This window comes from Branchiostoma floridae, chromosome 19 (assembly GCF_000003815.2).
Source record: "Branchiostoma floridae strain S238N-H82 chromosome 19, Bfl_VNyyK, whole genome shotgun sequence".
Lineage (NCBI taxonomy): Eukaryota > Metazoa > Chordata > Leptocardii > Amphioxiformes > Branchiostomatidae > Branchiostoma > Branchiostoma floridae.
The window spans coordinates 10613705-10635712 of record NC_049997.1 but is presented as its reverse complement, the minus strand read 5'-3'; the positions used below and the strand labels follow the sequence as shown (position 1 = coordinate 10635712).

Below are 22008 nucleotides of genomic sequence, written 5' to 3'. Positions count from 1 at the left end.
CTATTACGCTATATATTTCATACCTATAATTCAAAATACCTATATATACAAAAAAAATGAATGGGGCTTTAACGTTAACAGTGTGGTTCTTTAAATCTAGAAAAAAAATTTTGACATAGTTTTATTTTCACGATTTTTTACAGAGACGTCTAAACTACAAATTCAAGATACTGGAAATAAATGTTTCCAATGTATACTAATGAAATGCTTTAACCACAACCTTAAAACACTACCAAAGGCTTTTTCCCCATCTACTTCAAAAAAAGATGTCCCCACAAAAATATATGAATGCAAAGTTCTGTATTGCAAAAATTTTCAAGAATCTTGTCTCAAAATTGACAATTCTAAATCAGTTTGCGGTAAGAATATGAATTAAGTCAGAAACGTTAAAGTCAAGTCAAAGGTCCTTCCCGCGCCTGATGGCGCATAGGGCGGCGCCCATCTCCGTTTCAGTAGCCCTTGGGCCACACAACGCAATCACTACAGCAGGGGGCTAGTCCACTGGTAGTGGTGTGTGTTCAACTTCCATACTCTTTCCCGAATGCTGAGTGCTAAGCAGAGAAAGAAGCATGTACCATCTTTAAAGTCTTTGGTATGACTCGGCCGGGGATTGAACTCACAACCTACCGAATGCAGGACGAACACTCTAACCACTAGGCCATTGCATCAGAAACGTTAAACAGACTAATTTTCTCCACTGCTGTAGTTTATAATTTCCACATATAGCCCCTAATCCTTATACTTTTAAATGGGCAATTTCTATAAAATCAGTATCCAATTCTTTTCCATCTTATGGCATATATTTGCTCATTATGCAGCTACTTCGTATGATCTTATGAAGTATGGTCAAATTTATTTTGCAACAGATGAAAAATGATGTCCATGCAGATGTCATCCAATGTCATTGCAACATGGCCTAACTCATTAATCTCCAAGCAGATTTATCCATGGCATCAGATAGAATCAAAGCTGCTTAAGGAGTACAGATTGTCAAAGGGAGTATCAGCCACTGGTAGCCACACTCCTCGGCTGGCTTCACTCTTCTACCAGCTTTTAATACTATCTTATGCTACCGTAGGATCTGCTTGGAGATTATAACTAAAGGCCTAACTAGAGTTTAGAAATGATGGTTGATCATGTGGGTTTCCAGTCTGGTCTTGTAGCTTGTGCTTTATTCACACAGCGAGCACTGATCAGGATGTTTGCATGTGAACTTGCCGAACCACTTGCGGACATACTCAACATGTCGCTTAAGGAAGGTGTGGTACCTTCTCAGTGGAAAGAAGCCGTGGTTACCCCCATCCCCAAAGAACAACCGGCTGTTATCGACAAACTGCGCCCAATATCCCTCACCGCGATATTCGCGAAGATTTGTGAGGGTTTTGTCGCTAAATGGGTCTTGTCAGACATCTGGAGGAATATAGATCGGCGGCAGTTTGGAGGCATCAAACGTAGCTCCACTACACACTGTCTAGTCAGCCTAACACACTTCCTGTTCCAAGGTGCAGAGAGGAGCAAAAATGTGGGTACCATCGTATTGACAGATTTTACTAAGGCATTTGACACCATCAACCACGAACAAGCCATCAGTAAACTCCTGGGCATGGGAACGCGACCTTGCATCATACCCTGGATTGTTGATTTCCTCTCAGAAAGACGCCAGCGTGTTAGATATGGGGACTCATTGTCAGACTGGCAAACACTCACTACCGGCGTACCACAAGGTACAAAACTGGGCCCCATAATCTTTCTTTGCATGATTAACGACGCCTGTCTTGCGCTTGACGACCGATGGAAATACGTCGATGATCTTTCCCTTGGAGAGAACAGAAGTATCCTTGAACAGTCACACCTCCAAGAAGATGTGATCGCGCTGAACAAATGGTCCAAGGACACACAGCTTAAACTCAACCCAAAGAAGTGTTTCACTTTCACTGTGTGTTTCCTGAAAACCCCACCCCCACCTTTGCCGATAACCATTGATGGGAAACTGCTTGAAGCTGTGAAGATTATCAAAGTTCTGGGACTTTGGCTGCAGTCAGATCTGAAATGGGGGAAACAAGTAGGCGAAATGACCAAGAAAGCAGGCAAAAGGTTCTTCATGCTTAGAAGACTGAAAACTTTTGGCCTCCCACTGCCTGATCTTGTTGTGGTATACTGTGGGTTTATCCGGCCAGTTCTGGAGTACTGCGTACCTGTCTGGCATCATAGTCTAACAAGCCAGCAAACGACAGCCATCGAACGTGTGCAGAAGCGGGCACTACGCATTATCCTGGGTAGGAACTACACAGACTACAACACGGCACTTGGTGTATGTAAACTGGACAGACTTGCTAGCAGAAGAGCTAACCTGTGTGCCAGGTTCGCAAAAAGCATGGCAGCCTCTGAAAGAACTGCTGAGTTAGTACCAGCTCCCCGGGGACTAACACACGGACGGTCACTAAGAAACTCGAATAAGCTAGCAGTACCGACATGCAGAACTGTTAGGTTTTCCAATAGCCCAGTCCCCTCATTGCTGAGCATTCTCAATTCCATGAAGTGATCTAGACGATATTAGATTTTAACCTATGATATAATTTTAACGCCGATACATTATTTTAATGCCATACATGTGAGTGCTTTTAAAATTGTTTTAAATTAATGTATGATGTTGTGTAACAATATGTGACGCACGAGATGGTGTATTGTAATACATTTGTTTTGTAAAGAAGGCACAATTCAGCCTTTGGCTGCCACGCCGTTCTGACAAATAAACCATTTGATTGATTGATTGATTGAAAACTCTTCCCTGCCTTGTAGACCACCCACATGTGTGTACTCAGATTCTCTACCTAGAGTTTAGAAATGATGGTTGATCATGTGGGTTTCCAGTCTGGTCTTGTAGCTTGTGCTGTATTCACACAGCGAGCACTGAAAACTCTTCCCTGCTTTGTGCACCACCCACATGTGCGTACTAAGATTTTCCTTCACACCCGTCCGGTACCCGCACACCCCGCACATGAACGGCAGCTCCTCGTGATGTCGCGTGGCCACATGGTCGTCCAACGTCTGCTTGGTTGCCGCGGAAAAGCTGCACATTCCGCACCTGTAGATTTTAAGATTGTATATTAATATTGTTTTATATGCTTTTATTGTAAATTTTGAAGTGTTATGACATGTTTTGTACCAAAAATCAGGGCAATTCAGCCCCTACGAAGACTACAAAGCTAATTGAGAAATGAAGTTTGATAAAGTTCCCTCAACAGAGACGGGGACCGATACCGACTGCCAAGCACTTTTGACCCTTTGCTGATGCCACACTTCCGGTCCGGATGTGTGACTTAGGCTTTGGGTCATTTCAATTTGATAAGGATCAGAGGACTGATCGGAAGCTTGTTGGCAAGTGCTTTATTTTGTGTACGGATATGTGATCTTTAAATCATAACATAAAGTTTGAGACAGTTTTTGACCTGTAGACGTTGATCTCTGCATGGTCCCGAAGGTGATACTGTAGATTTGTCTTCAGTCTGGTCTCAAACGGACAGAACATGCACTTGTGCAGGACGCCTCTAGGTGCCCTCACTGTCCTGTCTGCTTCAGCCTATGGAGAATAGAAAGTCATGTTTATTGATATGAAGGTTCTAAGACATCTAGGTACTAATAAGATATGCAGGGTAATAGTAACTCCAAGCAACTACATACATTTTGTCATTTGCTTGAGAAACTGTTACCTTGCAAGTTGCATAAGTCTGTTTCAGTGTTAAAGTTTTGAGAACTACATTACATGTAGTTCTCATTGTCATAACAATATTATAACCTCTTACGAGGCTCTGTGAGACAGGCCTTTTCTTCCTGAAGACAATGTACCATTGGTTTCTTTTTATCTATTTTCTATAATCATTTACATTAAACTATATGTATATTTAGCTATTTTGAACTTGAGCAAAAGAGTAAAGACAAAAACGCATTTGTATGTTCTTATGCAGAAACACAAATCTGGTAATATAACCTGATATTACTACATGTAAGTCCATCAAATGTGGTGTCAGATGGCTAAGAGACTAGGCTACCAGAAATGAGATCAAGGGGTCACGAGGTGGATTTTTGGCATCACCAGCTAGACATTTTGTCCTAATGGGAAAGGCTCTGACTTTCCTTTAATACTACACCCAAGTGTAAGGGTACCTGACTTCAGTTGAGGAGGTAAAGGGCAGACTGGAAAGAGATGGGGGAATGGGCTACACCTTTCAATACCGTACCGTAAACACTGTGATACCCCACTATCCCTACAGCTTAAAAGTCTATTGGACCTTTAATTATCTACCTATCAAAGTTTGTGAATAAAATGTGTGTTAATGAAATAGTAACTTACTGATGCCAAGGAAAACTGCTCTCCACCCTGCATATTCCCAGTTCTTAGCTGCTGAACGGAGCCTTCCCCTACCAGTGGCACTGAAGGACCTACATCCTCTCTTCTGTTGGTCTGACTGTACCGTCTGCCTTCTCTCCAATCTTTCATGGCGCTCACTATCCCCATAGGGTCCTCCTCATTGGTTACCCCATCTGATTTCAACTGCTTGGCTTTCTTCAAGTCATCAAGAAGCGCTCGGACGGTTTTCCTCTTCTGTGACAGGTTTCTTGAGTTGTCCCGAAACTCGTAAGCATTCATGTCGAGATCTGGGAGCCCTGCACTGCTGTGGACAGCATAGTGTCTACTTTCTTGTGACGGTGTTGTCCTTATTGTTAAAGATTCAGACAAGGTTAAAGATGAAGAAGTAGACTCCTGTTGATCTGTGTGAGTCATAGAAAGACCCTGAGGCATTACTTGTTGTACTGGGGCTGAAGTTGTGACTTGAGATTGTTCTGGACTTGAATGATCATCCAGCCTTTCTTGCCTCCAAGCTTCCTCCAAGTCATTCTCTGTTCTCACAGTACTGCTTCTTTCCATCGACGTCCCCGCTGAGTAATCGAGAGGTAGGGTAGAATCTGTCTCAATGTTGTCGTCTTTTTCAGTCTTGACAACAACACACGGTGATGGGCTGTCCGAAACATGACTGTTAGCTGTGCTCGTCGTACAAGGAACTGACCAATAGTCATCCTCTTGTTCAATTTTTACCACCACATTTGATGAGGGAAGGTTGTGTGTGTTCTCTGTCTCGCTGGGTTCTTGCACTGAATGTTCCCTACCATTGTCTTGAGAGGATTGAGTAGTGTCTTGTTCTGGTAAGTGTTGTCTTATAGAGTCATGCATGTCAGATGTTTTGTGCTCAGATTGCTGGTTGAGTGTGAGAAACGTTTGTTGAGATGCCACACTTTCTTGAGTTGTAGCATTAGTTGAGCGTGTGTCATTGTATTTGTCTTCTTCTCTCTCAGCATTTGTAGCTGCACTGTGAAAGCTGACATCTGTTGTCGCGTCACAATTGTTTGTGAGAAAAGTTCCCTGCATGTCTTGATGGTCATGGTTCTTGGTCCTATCTTCCGTAGGCTCTGAAATCTGATTAACTTGCCCCACATCATAAGGAGATGTGTTGCTGTGCATGTTGTCTTGTACACTGGTGCCCTGCAGGGTTTGTGCCATTGTGAAAGACGTATCAGAAGTACTGCTTCTGTCTGCACCCCCTTGCCCCGCGTGAACATCTAATGGCATACTTGCACCTGGCAAACTATTTCTTGCCTCCTGGACAGCTTGTTCAAACTGTGTTTGAAGATTTTGTAGTGGTGTTTCTGTTTCAGGTGAGCTTTCTCGCTCAGGTTGGTTGGGAGAACTCTGAACCACACCCGGTGATGCGTTGCCATGGGAACTGTCAGTGACCACGCCCTTTTGTAGACCTTGATGACCAGATACGACCTCTTGTTGAGACTTCATTGCAATGCTGAATGATCTAGCCCAGGCACATTGGTCTATCGGGGCATCAGTTTGGGAACCTGGTGGCTGGGGGCTTGGCTGTCTTGCTGCAGAAGGAACTTCCCCCAAGAGATTTGCATGGATGCTATTGGAACTGTTACTGTTAGTGACCACGTCCTTTTGTAGACCTTGCTGACCAGATTCAGCCTCTTGTTGAGACTTCATTGTGGAGCTGAACGATCTGCCCCAGGCTACGGGATCTATTGGGGCTGAAGTTTGGGAACTTGGCTGTCCTGCCGAGGCCCCCGAAGGAAATTTCACCACAGGATTCGCATGTCCCCTCAAAAGTCCAGTAGGTGTATTCAGCAAGTTTGGACCGTTCCTGATCATTTGTGCCAGTTGAGGAGGCATGGCCTCTGGACTGGACTGAACTTGGGGGCTGACTTGCATCTGTGGTCTCGAAGGCTGGCTGTATGTGAAGGATTTTCCGTGTACGGGAGCACCTGTGCGTGTAGTCACGATACTTGGCTTTATTCCTTGCAAATTATTCTTTAGATTTGCTAGAGACTGTGCAAAATGTACTTTGAGACTTTGATGTGTCGCCGTTGTTGGTGAGGTTCCTTGCACAGGTTGGCCTGGAGTATTCTGGGGAACACTTTGTTGTGTGTTGCTTTGCCTTCCTCCTGAATTCCCTGCCACATTATTCTTTAAAGTTCTTACAGTCTGTATGAGCTGCGCTTGGTTATCATGTTGTGTTGATGATGTAACTACAGGTAAGATTCCATGGACAAGTGGGTTTGGAGAATTCTGCGCAAGACTTTGTGATGCGTTCCCATGCAAACCTTCCGTTTCTCGCACATTTCCGGGAGAACTCTTTTTCCCCATAGCTTGTGGAAACACTGCTGGGTGATTGTGTTGTGTTGCTGTTATTAGTGCCATTCCATGCTGGTTTGAAGAATTCTGGAGAATGCTCTGTGAAGCGGTGCTATAGACACATTGGATTCTTGGCAAGTTCCCTGGCGAAGTATTTAGTGCTCTTTGTGAAGTTTCTGCACTTGGGGCTTGGAGATTTTGCTGCATTGAGGTTATTGGTGAAGGGCCTTGCACAAGCTGGTCTGTAGACTTTTGGCTAACATTTTGTGAAGTAATAAACTTGCCACGTGGTTGGAGACTCTGTTGTCTTTCTGTGATTGGTGATATTCCCTGGTTTGGAGAATTCTGGACAATACCCTGAGAAGAGTTGACACCTTGCATTCCTTGCAAATTCCCTGGCAAGGTATTTTTTGCCACAGTTTGTGCTGGGATATTTTCTTGCACTGCCATTGTTGGTGATTTCTCCTGGTTTGGAGAATTCCGGGCAACACCCTGCGAAGCGTTGCCATGGCTACCCTGGGTTCCGAGCAAATTTTCTTGGTTTGGAGAATTCCGGGCAACGCCCTGCGAAGCATTGCCATTGATACCTTGGGATCCGGGCAAATTTCTTTGGTGGCCGTGTACATAGTGAATCTCTTGTGCTCTTGTTTGTGGAGAGAATTCTTTTTCTGTGTGTATGTAAAATGTCCTAAGATGCTGCTGCAGTTGTTCGTACTCACGCACCATGACTTCGTGTAGGAGGCGGGAGAGGTCGGAGTGGCGGACTTTCTCCCTCGCCACCGCAATTTTCCTCCTCTGCAGTTCAGACAGAACTTCCTCCATGTAGAGTCTGGGTAGAACGGACATTGTCACTTCCCAAGACAGGCCGCACACTCCCGTTAACGTCGACGACATTCTCCACTCTGAAGAAACAAAAGTAAAAGGAAAAATTAGAGCTTTGCCTCTTAACACTATTTTATAAAGATTGCAAACATTCAGGAGAAAACAAAAGAAAGATCATAGTTATTCATACAGCAGCTGTAAAATGTCGCCAACATTCTAGACTCTGAAGAAACAAAAGTAAAAGGAATAATTAGAGTCTGCTTCTTAATACCATCATTTAGAGGATTGCAAACTTTCCGAAAAAAACAACAAAAAGAAATAGAATAAAAAATTGTGTTCCATGTCGAGCTAATAATATACTTAAGATCAGAAGGTAGACAAAAATATGCATTCTAACAAAGAAAACAAAATGACTTGAATGAAACAGAATGTTTGACTGAGGGTAGAGAGATACAAAAAAACCCCTGGGTTATAGTGGCAAGTGTGCAGATGTTGACACACTGGCGCACCAAATCTGTAGGTGTTTTTGCGGCACCTTTCGACAGTTTAGCCGTTTGGCTCAGTGAGCGTCACTTCACCGTCATGGAGGCAGGGGCATAGCGAGTATCGAACTCAGGACCCACTGATTCTGATTTCAATGCTCTAGCCGTAGCGCCACACAGACACCCCACAGATAGATACAAAACTTCCCAAAATTCATACTTAACTACTGCCAGAGTTTCAGCACTATAAAATGCTATCAGCGCCAGTGCCAGGGTTGGCTGCTGACCTCCAAAAAGAACCCCCCCCCCCCCGATAAAGGCCGAAGTCCCTAACTTCCGGGGTTCATGCGCTATGCGCGCAAAGTTGCTACTTCCGGGGAATACGCTATCCCGGATATATCCAGGATCAGCACACAGGACATGTATATGTGTGCCGGATATATCTGGGTTTGGCAGTTTAAGGGTTAAAAGAATGATTACTGAACATGTAGAACAATTATATAACACTTACAAGTGACAAGAAAAAAGTTGACCGGAGCTCAGAAGTAGATTTCAACCTGTAGAGTCATGGTTAAACTTTTTAAAGAGGAAGAATTGCCCACACAACAGCATTACCTTCTAACTTACCTTAGGATTAAAAGTATAGCAATTTAGCCCTGCCTATTGTAAGCTACTCACAATTCAGCCCCTGGCTGCAATGACACAATAGTCTGCCCACCCAATAACCAACCTAATAACCTGAGTTTATAGTCACTAAAAATAACACGAACTGTTGAATACATATAAAAGTAGAGCACACAGACAATTATCATGCATCTGATTACGTCCTTGCTTCAACTTATAATTAGTATCAGGAAACTCACTCAACCAGTACTGCCCATTCCTTACGAAAGACCAGAGCAACATGTACAAGAACAAAGAAATTAAATTGGTGTGGCCTAGAGACTATATAAAACCTCCTTGGTCATGCTGAAATTAGATATATAATTCTAAGATAGCCAGATGAAATTCAGAAGACTGTCATACCAGGATCTGCAAATCCGGATCAACCCTGTGCACTACTTAGTTAATCCTGGTGTAAACAGGGTCAAAGAACCCACTTCCTCCTTTACTTACGTATACCACAAAGTACTGCTTCAGTTGATTCAATTACTAGACTTAGGTTTTAAAAAAAAAACCTCCTTGGTTAATTCAAGGTCAGGTTTTGAAAGCTCCTTGGTTAATTCCAAAGCTACAAAACAAAGACTTGATGTTACATATTTAAAAGAGCTTTCAAATGCCTCCTTCATAAAACCATTGGGACATTATTCTGAAATTACCATAATTGTATGATTGATAAAACCTGGCTTTCATCTAGCCTGGATACCATACCCCAACCTCAGGTATCTTTCGTGTTGGGGTCTGGCAGGATGGCTGTAGAAAGGTTCTCGAAGGCCCTTGATCAGAGGGAGGAGAACCTAGGATTGATGACCACTCACACCACAGGTAGCCAGCTACAACACACCACAGTTGGTCAGCAGGCTATCACAGTAGCGAATCAGGTACTTAGTGGTCACTGTTATGGATTCAAAAAGTACAGTTAGGGGTGTTTAACCAATCATGGCAGGGGTGTAATTACCTCCTGCTGATCCTGTGCTGTTCTATTGGTGGAGTTTTTTAGCCCACTATAAGGGGCAAAATTGAGAAGAGTTCCTGTCCCATCCGGCCAGACCACTGCACGAAGTAGATACTTGAGATCGGGCTGGGGTTTGGTAACCAAGCTAGCTTTCATCCTGCGCATGTACCGTAAATGTAGAAATGTTCGCGGTAGTTTTACATTCGCAGTTTTCCTGGTGGCCACTTCACAGCAAATTTAAAACCACCGCGAACATTTTTTCATGTCATTAAACTACTGCAGTGCATGGTGATACCGCGAACATAAAACCACCGCGAAAAGTCCATTTTCCCGCTACCGCAAAATTAAATCCCTGTGAACTTAAATGCATTTACAGTATTCCAAAGGTGCCAAAAAGACTTGATAAAACCAAGGACTTTATTCTAAAATTACAGTTCGTTCATTCGTTCGTTCATCCCCAAAATCACTTGTCAATTGATAATACCTTCCTTTCGCCCTGTGCATATATTCACAGTTATGGTCACTCTGCTATGTGCATGAATGAATATTCATAAGAAGTCTGATGACTATATTTAAATATTTACTATATCGGGGGTGATAAATTTGTTCCCTGAAACCAAGGAACTCGAAGCTCTGCCTCCGTGCTGAGGCAATAATCATAACAGGTTCTGAATCAGTACAAATATTAGCCACAATAGTTGCATTCAGCAGGAATTAATTCCTCATGCAAAGCCGATATTCTTAAAGTTAACATTATACCTCATTGCTGAAACCACCAAGGAGGTTAAAACTTGCTGAAACTTGTGAGATGCTGATTTCTGCCTTGTTAAAAAACAACAGCTCAGATTGTCAGAAGTAACTACAGTATAAACAGAGTCAAAAAGCAGATGCCCACATTATTTCAGTTAATTGGGTATAAAGATTTCTAGCCCATCATTACCCTAACATCTAATTTAAGTTTTTACATATATCTGAGTTTGTACCTGCATAATGTTATGTCCATTTATTTTTGAACCATAGAAGATTATTACAAAATTTAATATTGTATTGAAGGGTATCTCAATAAACAGAACTAACTGGACAAAACTCTGGCAAGAAATGTGTACTTTCTACTAAAAGTAACTCTACACGCACTCATATTTACACGAAAGAATAATGATGATCGTTTTCATAGTTCAAGCAAGACAGGCCACTTCGTTCTTGTTGCTAACAAGCCAACCCCATGGCCCCAACAAAGATGACATAAGCTGCGGCCGTCCCTCCTTTAAATCACAATACCTGCCCGTCTCCCGTGCATAAACTGTTAATAATAATTGTTCAGCAGCATTATTGTCACTGTTCTGTGCATGCATAATGTATACTAAGCCATGCATACTTTATAGAGTGGCTTATTATCCATAGAATAATTTACAACAGTCACGTATGTCCGTTTGTCACGTTTGTGACTTATAATGCACACCGAAACAACTAACGTTACTTCAAGTCTGAAGTACAATTGGCTTTCTCCCAGTATATTGCGAGTACACACGTATTTGACGAGCTCTTTAAGTCTAACACCTTCAGCAACTCCCAAGCACAGGTCACCAATTACAGAGTCCTCCCCAGAAGATGTAATAACGGATAGGACCTCCACTATACTTCTAGCTCAGCTCCACTATACTACTTTTGAAATTTGGTGTGCTTCTTGCCTATTTTCTTGGTTAGTTTTGCTAAAATTAATGAAAATTCACAGATTTTTGAGCCATATGGCATCACTTTTCCTGTCGGCATTGTCTGCAAAAACTTGTGAATGGGGTGATGTTAAAAACAATAGTTGTTTTGCCACTTCACAACAAAGCAAAGGAATCACTATAATATATTACCATCTGTCATTGCAAAAATGAACCCATTTTCATGAAAGCCCTGCGCGTTGGTTCGGGTTACTTTTTGCCAGTCCTAAAATTCTGGGGAGAACACTGAATTAGAAGAGACAATCGACTCGAAAACGAACCATGTGTTGCTCGTTACTCAACAACAACAGAAAGAGGCAAAATGTACGATCTAGCAAAATGTTTTTAACTGCTGTTACACATTACAAATGCAACATTTGTGGAATATAAAAAGGACCCAGGAATAGCTCGTGCGTAAAACTAAATGTCTCTTACCTTGATATTAGCTGAAGCCAGGGAGATTTGGTGAAAAACACCGAAAATCAGGAACTCCAAAAATTCACATACTACACTGAGCAAGATTTTCATTCAACCTAAAGGTCAAAGGTGAAGTAAGGAATATTTCACTCAATAAAAGGTTCCACAGTGTGCTTTCATTGCTTTTAGATAATTAAATACATGAATGACTTGTTTATGGATATAATACTAATGATAGTTTATTGAATATTAGGTTTATGTTCTATAAAGTTAAAATTGGCGCAAGGTTTGTCTCTTTTAATAAATTATGCCCCCCCTGTATTTACGTAGTGATATAGCCCATTCTTCCAAGATGGCGGCACATGTAAACAATCATTCGTCCGTTGCGTCGTTGCTTAGCTGGTAAATATCACATTTTCTCTCTTGATAACTCGTGACATTTCAATTATTTAAGATGATGACACAGCTAGGACATTGTTTGAATCACCAGTGTGCTGTTTTTAATCAGTTTTGTGTAATTTAGCTAACACGGCCGTTAGAAAATTCGTCTTTGTTGTGACGTCATGACGTTACAACAGTTAAATTTTTCCGCCTTCAAAATCTACAAGTATAAAATCCAGGTGCAAGATAGAATTACTTTTCTTAAAACTTTAGCAATATTGCTGGTGTTTTTTTACATTGATTTTGATTTTCAAACTTTCGAATTGAACCCTCCACTAGTGCAATTCTTTACTTGTCATTGCACGTACATTAGTAGTCATAAAACTCCTGTCATGTGACAGACAAACTCTACAGTGATTAAACAGGGTTGAACAAGTTTTCTAAAATCCACTTGTCCTATCGGGAAAGCACATAAAAATGTACTTGCCCGAACCAATTTTTCACTTGCCCAAAATTCAAATGTCACTGTTACTATATATAGTATATGCATTTTCACATCCAGCAATGGAATTCTCTGTAGCCAATTGCTTGATGTCATGACTGTAAATCTTTACCTTGAATCTTTACCTTGAACCACAGCCAGTCGATACCCTTGCGGGTAATAAGGCTGTCCTAGTTGTGGCGGTGGTAGCATCAGTAAGAGAAGTGGTACTCATGTCTGTCTGGGTGCAGTCCCCATTCCTGCCCCAGTCTTGTCTTGAACTCTTTCACTGACTTGCTATTCACTGTGCTCTGTGAGAGTTTATTCCATGCTGGGGTAACTCGTGTGGGAAAGAAGTGTGCCCTCGGATCCGTAGCTTTTTGGATTTGATACTTATACTGGTGCCCTCGTGTGTTTGATGCCAAGCACCAGTGTAAACATGGCTCTCCCGCATAGGTTGCAGTGGTTATTCACTCTAACTGTGTCAAGCCCGTGTGTAATCTTAAACAGCTGGATTATGTCAGATCTCTGTCTTCTGAAGTATAAAAATGTAAAAGTAACAAGTATATCAAAATTGCACTAAAATCAATGGAAAAATCTTACTTGCCCGATCGGACAAGTGGGGTAGGACATGCACTTGCCCGAACAGCACTTTCACTTGCCCTGGACAATAGGGCTAGTGGACTTGTTTATCCCTGTTAAACCAATGACAATCTTAGACTCAAAGTTAGAGAATTCAAATTAGGTAGAGGCCTAACCTTTGACTTGCTGAGTTATATTAATGTATTTATTTATTCATTCATTTGAACTTGACCATGTACACAATGGTGGGGAGGCAAAAACAGATAAACACCTTTACTAGTTGCCTCCGGTGCTGATAACTTATATGATAATAGAAAAATAATCATAATGATAATAAACAATAACAAGTGTACAAAACCGTATTATATTACATACACCAGACTTGCAGGGATAAGAAAACCAGCACTCAACCTGAAAACAGGAAAAAATTGCAAAATTTGAAAATGTACACAATAGCTGCATCTTTTTTTTTAATCATTCTCAGGTCTTTGCGGTCATTGGTGGCTAACTTCAGTTGCCATGCCAACCACGTCCACAGCCTCCCCCCTAACATCAAGGACAAGCTGGTCCATCTCATGAGTAAGAGGGGTGTCATCAGGGATGACAACATCGGCAAGGTGAGCTGGATATGTTCATCTACCTACAAGTTTAAAATGGACAGATCCCGATTAGCCCCGCCCCCTGTTCGATCATGTTCTATTTTAAACACCTCCGTCAAAAGACAGGGTTTGTCGGACATTCACAAAACTGGCCGCCGCCGCTATTTCGCTGATAAAAGCTACTGACTTCGGTTTAGCTTTTTTGAGCCATCAAATCTTCTCAGACCGGTCCAAAAAAAAAATTGTGCTGCCTTCTATGTTGAGGGCTACATCCGCTGGGTACAGTTATCTAAGGAGGGAGCTGATACAGGTGTGGTAAGGGCGTTATGATTTTAGTCAAAGTGGCAGCGGGAGGCACCGCATAGCATGACCTTGTTGGTGGGCAGGAGTCCCCGGTTTCTGACATGCTGTCCATGCACGTGGAAACCAGGGTACATATATTATGTAGCAATTTTTCTTTGGCCATTTCTGTTCCACTGGAGTTGTTTTTGACAGAGGTGTTCGAAATAGAACAGGGGGTTCTACCTGGTTCTATTTGTTTGGTACGGCGTTCGATTGGGATCTGTCCATTGTCATTGAATATAAACTATCGCGATGATATCACAGTAGGCAGGAACAGGTGGAAGACAAAAGATTGATTTACATATTGATTTGTAATTTGATCTGCTAATCTGAATATCAACAATCTGCTGACTTCCTGATAGGCTCCAGTCGTAGAATATCCAACAAGGACAGTGATTGATCGCTCTTATGTCTACTACAATTACTACTAGCAACTTTTCACCAATGGTGCGGCTCAATATACAAGCAGGGCTCTAGCCAGCTCAAAATTTTTTTCCGTCAGCTAATTCCCATTGTTGCGAAAACACTACTAGTACTAGTATTCCAGGAGTTAGAGAGACTGAACTAAGACCTTGAAAAACGGGTTTTTGAATGAGATTATTGTATGCGAAAGGGCACCGACACACTTCGTCAACAATAATAACAATAGCAAAACAAACAGTATGTGGATTTTATGGCGGTGGACAGCGTCCCCAAGCCGCCTGTAGCTTCCACAAAGGATTTTTGTCCGTCAAGGTTGACGGATTGGTTTTAACATTTTTCCATCGTAGCAAATTTCCGTCAATTGACAGAAAAACAGATGCTGGCTAGAGCCCTGTGTCACAGTGATCTAATGTTGGGCAAAGAGCATTTAACCTTTGACATCTACATACTGCCAGGTGGTTCACCAGAAGATGCGAGAGTTGGACCTGAGCGAGAGCGAGGTCAGTGACCTCAGTCTGGAGCAGCTGTCCGTGTGCCGGAACCTCCGCAAGATCGACCTGAACGCCGTGAAGGGGAACACCACAACGGTCACAACTGCAGGTGGGAATTTATGTCTCAACAATTCATACCATGACTCCTCTTTGAAGACCTTTTCCCTCCACATTATAAAGATGTATGTATATATCGTTTTCACGTGACATCACAGTCGCGTTCGAACTTTTGAACGGCCATGTTGAATGATAAGCTGCTCGACCTCCACACGGCTGTGTCTTGCACGTGGTTCATGTTCATGTTTATGGAAAGAAGCTTTTTTTTTCAGAAACCGGCTGGATGTTTGCCGTGCTAACTGAGTTCCATTGCTTACATAGTTACAGTCCATCCCCTTTTTTAACTCCATTGGACTCTTTTAGCTAACTTAAGTCCTGGCATGGAGTTTGCAATTGTGCTATACAGACTAACTTTTAGCGTGATGAAAGTTGGTTTCTGGCACAAGGTATGTCCTGGACGTGAATTCCATGTCACACAAAAATGTCAGAGAGCTGTAGATGATATTTTCATCAGTACTGCCGTCATGTTCTGGCGATAATCAAACAAATCTATTCATCCAGGTTATCATCCAACACGGCGCCCATGTGTGACTAAGTGGTTTTCGAACGTTCTGTAAAAACGATCTATGACCTTTGAAGTCTAAAACTCCTTACTTGCAACAAGTAGGTTGAAAAAAGGATTCCTTTTTTCAACCTCCTTGCTTGCAAGTTTTATCAAGAATTGCCTTGCTTGTAGTACAAGTTGTACCATTAAGAACAAGGAGATTCAGATAGGTGTCGGTGGCATTAAACCTCCTTTGGAAGAATTGTTCCTTTTTATAGTAATATTATACAAATCTATTTAGGAACATTCCTAGAAGGATTTCTTACACACAGATCAAGGGTTTCAATGATTTCACTTCACAAAGGATGAATGAAATGATGAAGAGCTTTCCCAATATTTATTGATTAAATGTCAACACCTATCCATAGAAATACAAGTATGTATGAAATTCAGATTGAAAATACATTAACTTCTTTTTATAACTTTTTTCCTTCCCCCTCCAGGAATCCTGTCGTTGGTACGGTCCTGTCACCTGTTACAGGTGGTTCACCTGCGCAGGTGTATCGAGGTCACGGACGGCGCCATCGTGGCTCTGTCAGAGAACTGTCATCAGCTGATGTGCCTGAACATCGGAGGCTGCGCCAAGATCACGGACCGGTCGTTAGAGGCACTGGGACAAAACTCCAGGATGCTCAGAAGTATCAACTTTGGACATACTAAGGTTAGGGGCTAGCCTGGGTACCATCCGGATAGTAGTTCGCTCATATGTTCACTTCTGCTATCCGTCTGGAGACTTGCGCATTCAAACCGTTTGGTGCTAACATCAGTTAATGAGCGAATCAAGGAATGGGTTCTAAAGCACTCGTTCGATGACAACAGGCCCTCCTGCAAGCAGACGGGGGGCATGTCTTGTGTTGGAACGCCTGTTCGAACGATCGCTTGAACCCATTTTATAATTTGCTCATATTTGGGGACCAATCAGCGCCTGCGTCCAAAATTAGGACGATTCCAGAGGTAAAGATTGTCCGCGTTCCCAGACGGAAACACAGAGAAGCGACTGTATATAGTGTATACGAATGCCGGAGCTTACTACTTTCCAGATGGTACCCAGGCTAGTTAGGGGCACATTGAAGTACTAAAACACTAGTACTAAGTAACTGTTTTTGGTTCCTTTTCTATTAATGCCTGTGTTTTTTCTACATTTGGTTCATGATTTGTCACTTTATATACTGCCTGTTGTGTTATTCAAAAATCGACAAAGGAAGTGCATTTTTGGATGCAGATGCTTTCTTAATTGTATATGCCACACTTTCTGTCAAATCAATTTATCTCTCAATTTCGGCCAACTGATGTGAAATTTAGTTTAAAGGTAAAGAGGGCTAATGTTGTCAGGGGTCAATACCCCCAAGATTTTATCATGAAATAGAAACTTGGACGTTTAATTGACATAACAGACTACTGTAAATGCTTATAAGTGCGCGGGGATTTGATTTTGCGGTAGCGGGTAAAAGGACTTTTCACGGTGTATTTAAGTTTGCGGTAACACCATAGACCGCAGTCTAATACAATAATCGAAACATTTTCGCAGTGGTTTTAAGTTGATGGTGATGTAGTCATCGCGAAAACCGCAAACATTAATTCACTGCGAACGTTTCTGCATTTACAGTATCCCATAAATGGTTTACCTTCATACAGGTAACTGATGATGGTGTCATCAGCTTGGCTACGGGAAAATGCAGACAGTGTCTGACGGTGGGTGAAAATGTCAATAGTTCCTAGCATTAGCAAATTTGACCAAATAATGTCAGATGCTAGTCATGTGCAACAATCCATATTCATGGTTTGATATCAATGGTCTTGTAAATGCATGGCATCTATTGAAAAATCATGCAATTAATTAAGGGGCTTTTATACTGTAGAACAGGGCTCTAGCCAGCGTCCGTTTTTCCGCCAATTGCCGGAAATTTGCTGCGTCTGACGGAAACATTTAAAAACCAATGGTAAACCTTGACAGACAAAAATCCTTGGTGGAAGCTACAGGCGGCTTGGGGACGCCGTCCACGTCGGTAAAAGCCACACACTGTTTGTTTTGCTATTGTTATGATTGTTGACAATGTGTGTCGGCGCTCTTTCACATACGATAATCTCATTAAAACCCGTTTTCAAGGTCTCAATGGCAACATTTTATCAATACTACTTTGTAGTGTCATAGGGAAAATGAATTTTTGCAGTTTTCATGACAATTGGAATTAGCTGACGGAAAAAAATTTCGAGCTGGCTAGAGCCCTGCTGTAGAATGAAAATTTAAAGCAATTTTCTCTCTCATATTTTAGGAAGTCCACATGGATGGTTGCCAGCTGCTGACAGATGATGCAGTAGAGGTTATTATGGAGAGCTGTCCTCGCATCTCCATCCTCATCTTCCACAGCTGCCCTAAAATCACTGGTACGTATCTACAGCTGGTGTAGCCCCAGGGAGTATTGCCGGGCCCCTGGTACAGTGAAAACCACCTTTGGGTTTAACTCCCCGGAGTGCTAATTTTACATCGGTGCTCAGACTCTCTTGGGCTGTCAAATAAACCTGACAGGTCCATCTGGCACCCAGGGTAGTCACAGCTTTGATTACTGGCTAGACGTTGTATCCTTGGAAAAAATGCAAATTTCTATATGCAACTTTCCTCACTCTGCCCTGAACAATGGTAGAAGTTCATAAGGTAATGTATTGGTACAGTACCAGAAGAGAGGTCCAGTCACAGATATGTGATTGTTGTTGGTAATATCCAGTTCAGTACCAAGGAGAGGTCCAGTCACTGATATGTGATTGTTAGTAATATCCAGTTCAGTACCAAGGAGAGGTCCAGTCACAGATATGTGATTGTTGTTGGTAATATCCAGTTCAGTACCAAGGAGAGGTCCAGTCACAGATATGTGATTGTTGTTGGTAATATCCAGTTCAGTACCAAGGAGAGGTCCAGTCACAGATATGTGATTGTTGGTAATATCCAGTTCAGTACCAAGGAGAGGTCCAGTCACGGATATGTGATAGTTGTTAATATCCAGTTCAGTACCAAGGAGAGGTCCAGTGACAGATATGTGATTGTTGTTGGTAATATCCAGTTCAGTACCAAGGAGAGGTCCAGTCACTGATATGTGATTGTTGGTAATATCCAGTTCAGTACCAAGGACAGGTCCAGTCACAGATATGTGATTGTTGTTGGTAATATCCAGTTCAGTACCAAGGAGAGGTCCAGTCACAGATATGTGATTGTTGGTAATATCCAGTTCAGTACCACGGACAGGTCCAGTCACAGATATGTGATTGTTGTTGGTAATATCCAGTTCAGTACCAAGGAGAGGTCCAGTCACTGATATGTGATTGTTGTTGGTAATATACAAAGGAGAGGTCCAGTAACAGATATGTGATTGTTGTTGGTAATATCCAGTACAGTACCAAGGAGAGGTCCAGTCATAGATATGTGATTATTGTTGATAATATCCAGTACAGTACCAAGGAGAGGTCCAGTTATAGATATGTGATTGTTGTTGGTAATATCCAGTTCAGTACCAAGGAGAGGTCCAGTCACAGATATGTGATTGTTGTTGGTAATATCCAGTTCAGTACCAAGGAGAGGTCCAGTCACAGATATGTAATTGTTGTAATATCCAGTTCAGTACCAAGGAGAAGTCCAGTCACGGATATGTGATTGTTTTTGGTAATATCCAGTTCAGTACCAAGGAGAGGTCCAGTCACAGATATGTGATTGTTGTTGGTAATATCCTGTTCAGTACCAAGGACAGGTCCAGTCACAGATATGTGATTGTTAACGTTAATGGTAATATCCAGTTCAGTACCAAGGAGAGGTCCAGTCACAGATATGTGATTGTTGTTGGTAATATCCAGTTCAGTACCAAGGAGAGGTCCAGTCACAGATATGTGATGGTTGTTGATATCCAGTTCAGTTTCAAGGAGAGGTCCAGTCACAGATTTGTTGGTGGTAATATCCTGTTCAGTACCAAGGAGAGGCCCTTTCACACACAAAAATTGGGTACCTGACTTTGGTTGGGGTGGTAAAAGGTGGAAGAAGGGATTTAGGTTCCACCTTCAATACAGACACAGTGATTTGACAAGCCATTCCGCCAACAGTCTTTCTCACATTAGTTCACACACCAACCCTGGATACGTAACAGGCTAGAACATGTGCCACACAGTAAGTAACAGGCTAGAGTTGCCATAAGTTTACACAGGGATATCAAACTCGGAGATTCAGACGAATCTTGAAAAGAAAAGGGGGCAACAGTGGTGTTCAAGCACTGCTGAACTGAAAATGTCAAACGGCTTAAGCCTTTTGGCCAAACGGTTTGCACGTTGGATTTGTGATCCTCCGGCCCGGGTTCTATACCGGGGTTCAGCTTGTTGTTTCTTGCTGTTTCTACTCCTTTCTTACAATATTCCTGTGTGCAATATAGTATTGCTACACAATACAAACCAACCAATGAACTTGTCCTCTATTTTATAACCTCCAGACCGTTCCAGAGTGGCCCTGGAAGAGTTGAGCGGCCCCAACTCCAAAATGAAGCAAGTCACCTGGACCATCTACTAAAGCATGAAGCTTGTAAAGAGATACCAAACAATAGTCAGATTTGGAAAGTGTATGTATATAACACTAGTTCATCTTTATCCACGGGGTGACCTTTATCCGTTGTCTTTAAAAACAGCACATTTCGGAGTAATAAGCCTGCGGACTGTGGTTCCAAATTTGCAATATATTCAAACTGTTCCGATTTGAAATCATCATATCCCTAAATAGGTTTTTTTTCCAAACAACGGATTTAGGTCACCCTCGGATTAAGGTGAACCAGCATTACCAGGTTTGGAGAAGTTCATCAGCCGGAATGACCTGGGCAAGTGAAAGTGCTGAACGTGCAAGCACATGTCCTACCCCACTTGCTCGATTTTCCATGAGTGAGATTTTGCTTTGGTCAACATAGAAATATAGAGCCAATGATAAAAGACTTCCTTTGCTGCAAGTGAAAATACATTAGAAAAATGCCCTTCAAATTTGGGGCACTTGAAAAGTTGGTTTTGGCATGTACTTGTCTGATGTAGGAGAAGTGAATTTCTGAAAACTTGTCCAACGCTGTTTACATGTAAGCCATGCTGTTCATGTGTGCCAATGTGTTTGCGGTTTCCTTCCAGCACATTTCATTTGTAAATTGCGTTTTTGAGCAGTGGTTGAAGACTACAATAATATTATGTTTGGAAGCTTTTGAAGAGAATTTGTACAATGTAAAGAAAGCTAAAGGTATAGAGAAAGGCTTCTACATTTGCGTATATTCTATGATGATAAGAGGCGTCATAAGTGAAGTGTACAATTTTCAGAAGTCTTTTATTTTTCTATACATTGTAATTGCAGAGAGTACTTTGTAATTCTTTTACATTGTATGTCATAGATATATTGCAGAGTTTATTCAATTGTAACTTACTGGTATTGTTATATTAGAAATTCTTAGAGACACATTCTTGCCATGAACTATCATATATTTGTTGCTTCTAACAGTTTGCAGTAACTGTTGAATTCTTGATCTTGGTCACGCTTACAACAAGAATTGTGACATTGTTATGTACAATAAAACACTAACTCACTGACACTTCTATCAAATGATATCTAATTGCTTAGTTGCACAAATGGCTCAAACACACTACATGAAAAAAAATATGGCTCACAGCATGCACAACATTTTTGATTTGCAACAATACTCTTCCTGTTGTAAGATCAGATGAACTTAAGAGCGATATATTGGACATAATCAAAAATTATGGACATTCTTTAAAGTAACTGTCCATCGTACTGGAAATTTACCTTGGTCATCCCATAGTTGAACAACATACTTTTTTGCACAAAACGGTATGAAAACAAGAGAATTGACTTCTTAGCACAACAGCCATAAAATTTACTTCAGTCCTGGACATCATAGATTTGGGCGATATGGCCAAGACAATTAATATATTCCTAATGTAGCAAAACGAATCTCATTTATTTTAATATTTTTGGTCCCCTTAAGGGTTAAAGGTTTAACTTTTTGCGGGGGGGGGGGGGGTGTTTTACACACGAAGGAAACAAGTAGCAAGAATACATTTACATATAAACAAAAAGTAACATATAATAATTACTTATACAGTAACGACAACAATGGAAACAGCAATGATAATTATAATGATAATTTTAGTTATATCCCAGTCCCAGAGGTCGTAATCCCAAGGTCAGAGGCCAAGCATTTTTTTTTACCTTAAAAGTAGAAATTATTATGAATTATTATTTTTTTAGTACCTTTTGATCAAGCAATAACAACCGTAGCTAATTCTACA

General features: G+C 41.6%; 2 protein-coding genes across 3 annotated transcripts; one reads left to right on the top strand and one right to left on the bottom strand.

Moving 5' to 3' along the window:
- Positions 1-672: 672 nt before the first annotated feature.
- Positions 673-11890, bottom strand: LOC118406742. 2 transcript variants are annotated; one of them, XM_035807040.1, is made up of 5 exons: positions 11761-11890; positions 4352-7599; positions 3450-3580; positions 2779-3085; positions 673-1193 (listed from the first exon to the last, which is right to left on the bottom strand). In XM_035807040.1, the coding sequence occupies exons 2-4, from the start codon at positions 7589-7591 to the stop codon at positions 2839-2841; spliced, it is 3618 nt and encodes a 1205-aa protein (XP_035662933.1). In that variant the 5' UTR covers positions 7592-7599; positions 11761-11890; the 3' UTR covers positions 673-1193; positions 2779-2838. The 2 variants fall into 2 exon arrangements, with proteins under 2 accessions (XP_035662933.1, XP_035662934.1); XM_035807041.1 differs by lacking the exon at positions 11761-11890 and adding an exon at positions 8629-9213.
- A 181-nt stretch (positions 11891-12071) lies between these two features.
- LOC118407024 (protein AMN1 homolog) lies at positions 12072-21676 on the top strand. The gene is made up of 7 exons (XM_035807440.1): positions 12072-12144; positions 13671-13803; positions 15006-15150; positions 16146-16363; positions 17338-17394; positions 17976-18087; positions 20166-21676. The coding sequence occupies exons 1-7, from the start codon at positions 12095-12097 to the stop codon at positions 20240-20242; spliced, it is 792 nt and encodes a 263-aa protein (XP_035663333.1). The 5' UTR covers positions 12072-12094; the 3' UTR covers positions 20243-21676.
- The last annotated feature ends 332 nt before the right edge of the window (positions 21677-22008 follow it).

Bases quoted from the DNA above. Each gene is read 5' to 3' on its own strand.
- LOC118406742 (XM_035807040.1), bottom strand. From the start codon at position 7,591: ATGTCGTCGACGTTAACGGGAGTGTGCGGCCTGTCTTGGGAAGTGACA. The intron at 3,581-4,351 runs GTAAGTTACTAT...TATTCTCCATAG, and splicing joins AGCAGTTTTCCTTGGCATCA to GCTGAAGCAGACAGGACAGT. The intron at 3,086-3,449 runs GTCAAAAACTGT...TAAAATCTACAG, and splicing joins GCAGAGATCAACGTCTACAG to GTGCGGAATGTGCAGCTTTT.
- LOC118407024 (XM_035807440.1), top strand. From the start codon at position 12,095: ATGGCGGCACATGTAAACAATCATTCGTCCGTTGCGTCGTTGCTTAGC. The intron at 15,151-16,145 runs GTGGGAATTTAT...TTCCCCCTCCAG, and splicing joins CACAACGGTCACAACTGCAG to GAATCCTGTCGTTGGTACGG. The intron at 17,395-17,975 runs GTGGGTGAAAAT...CTCATATTTTAG, and splicing joins AATGCAGACAGTGTCTGACG to GAAGTCCACATGGATGGTTG.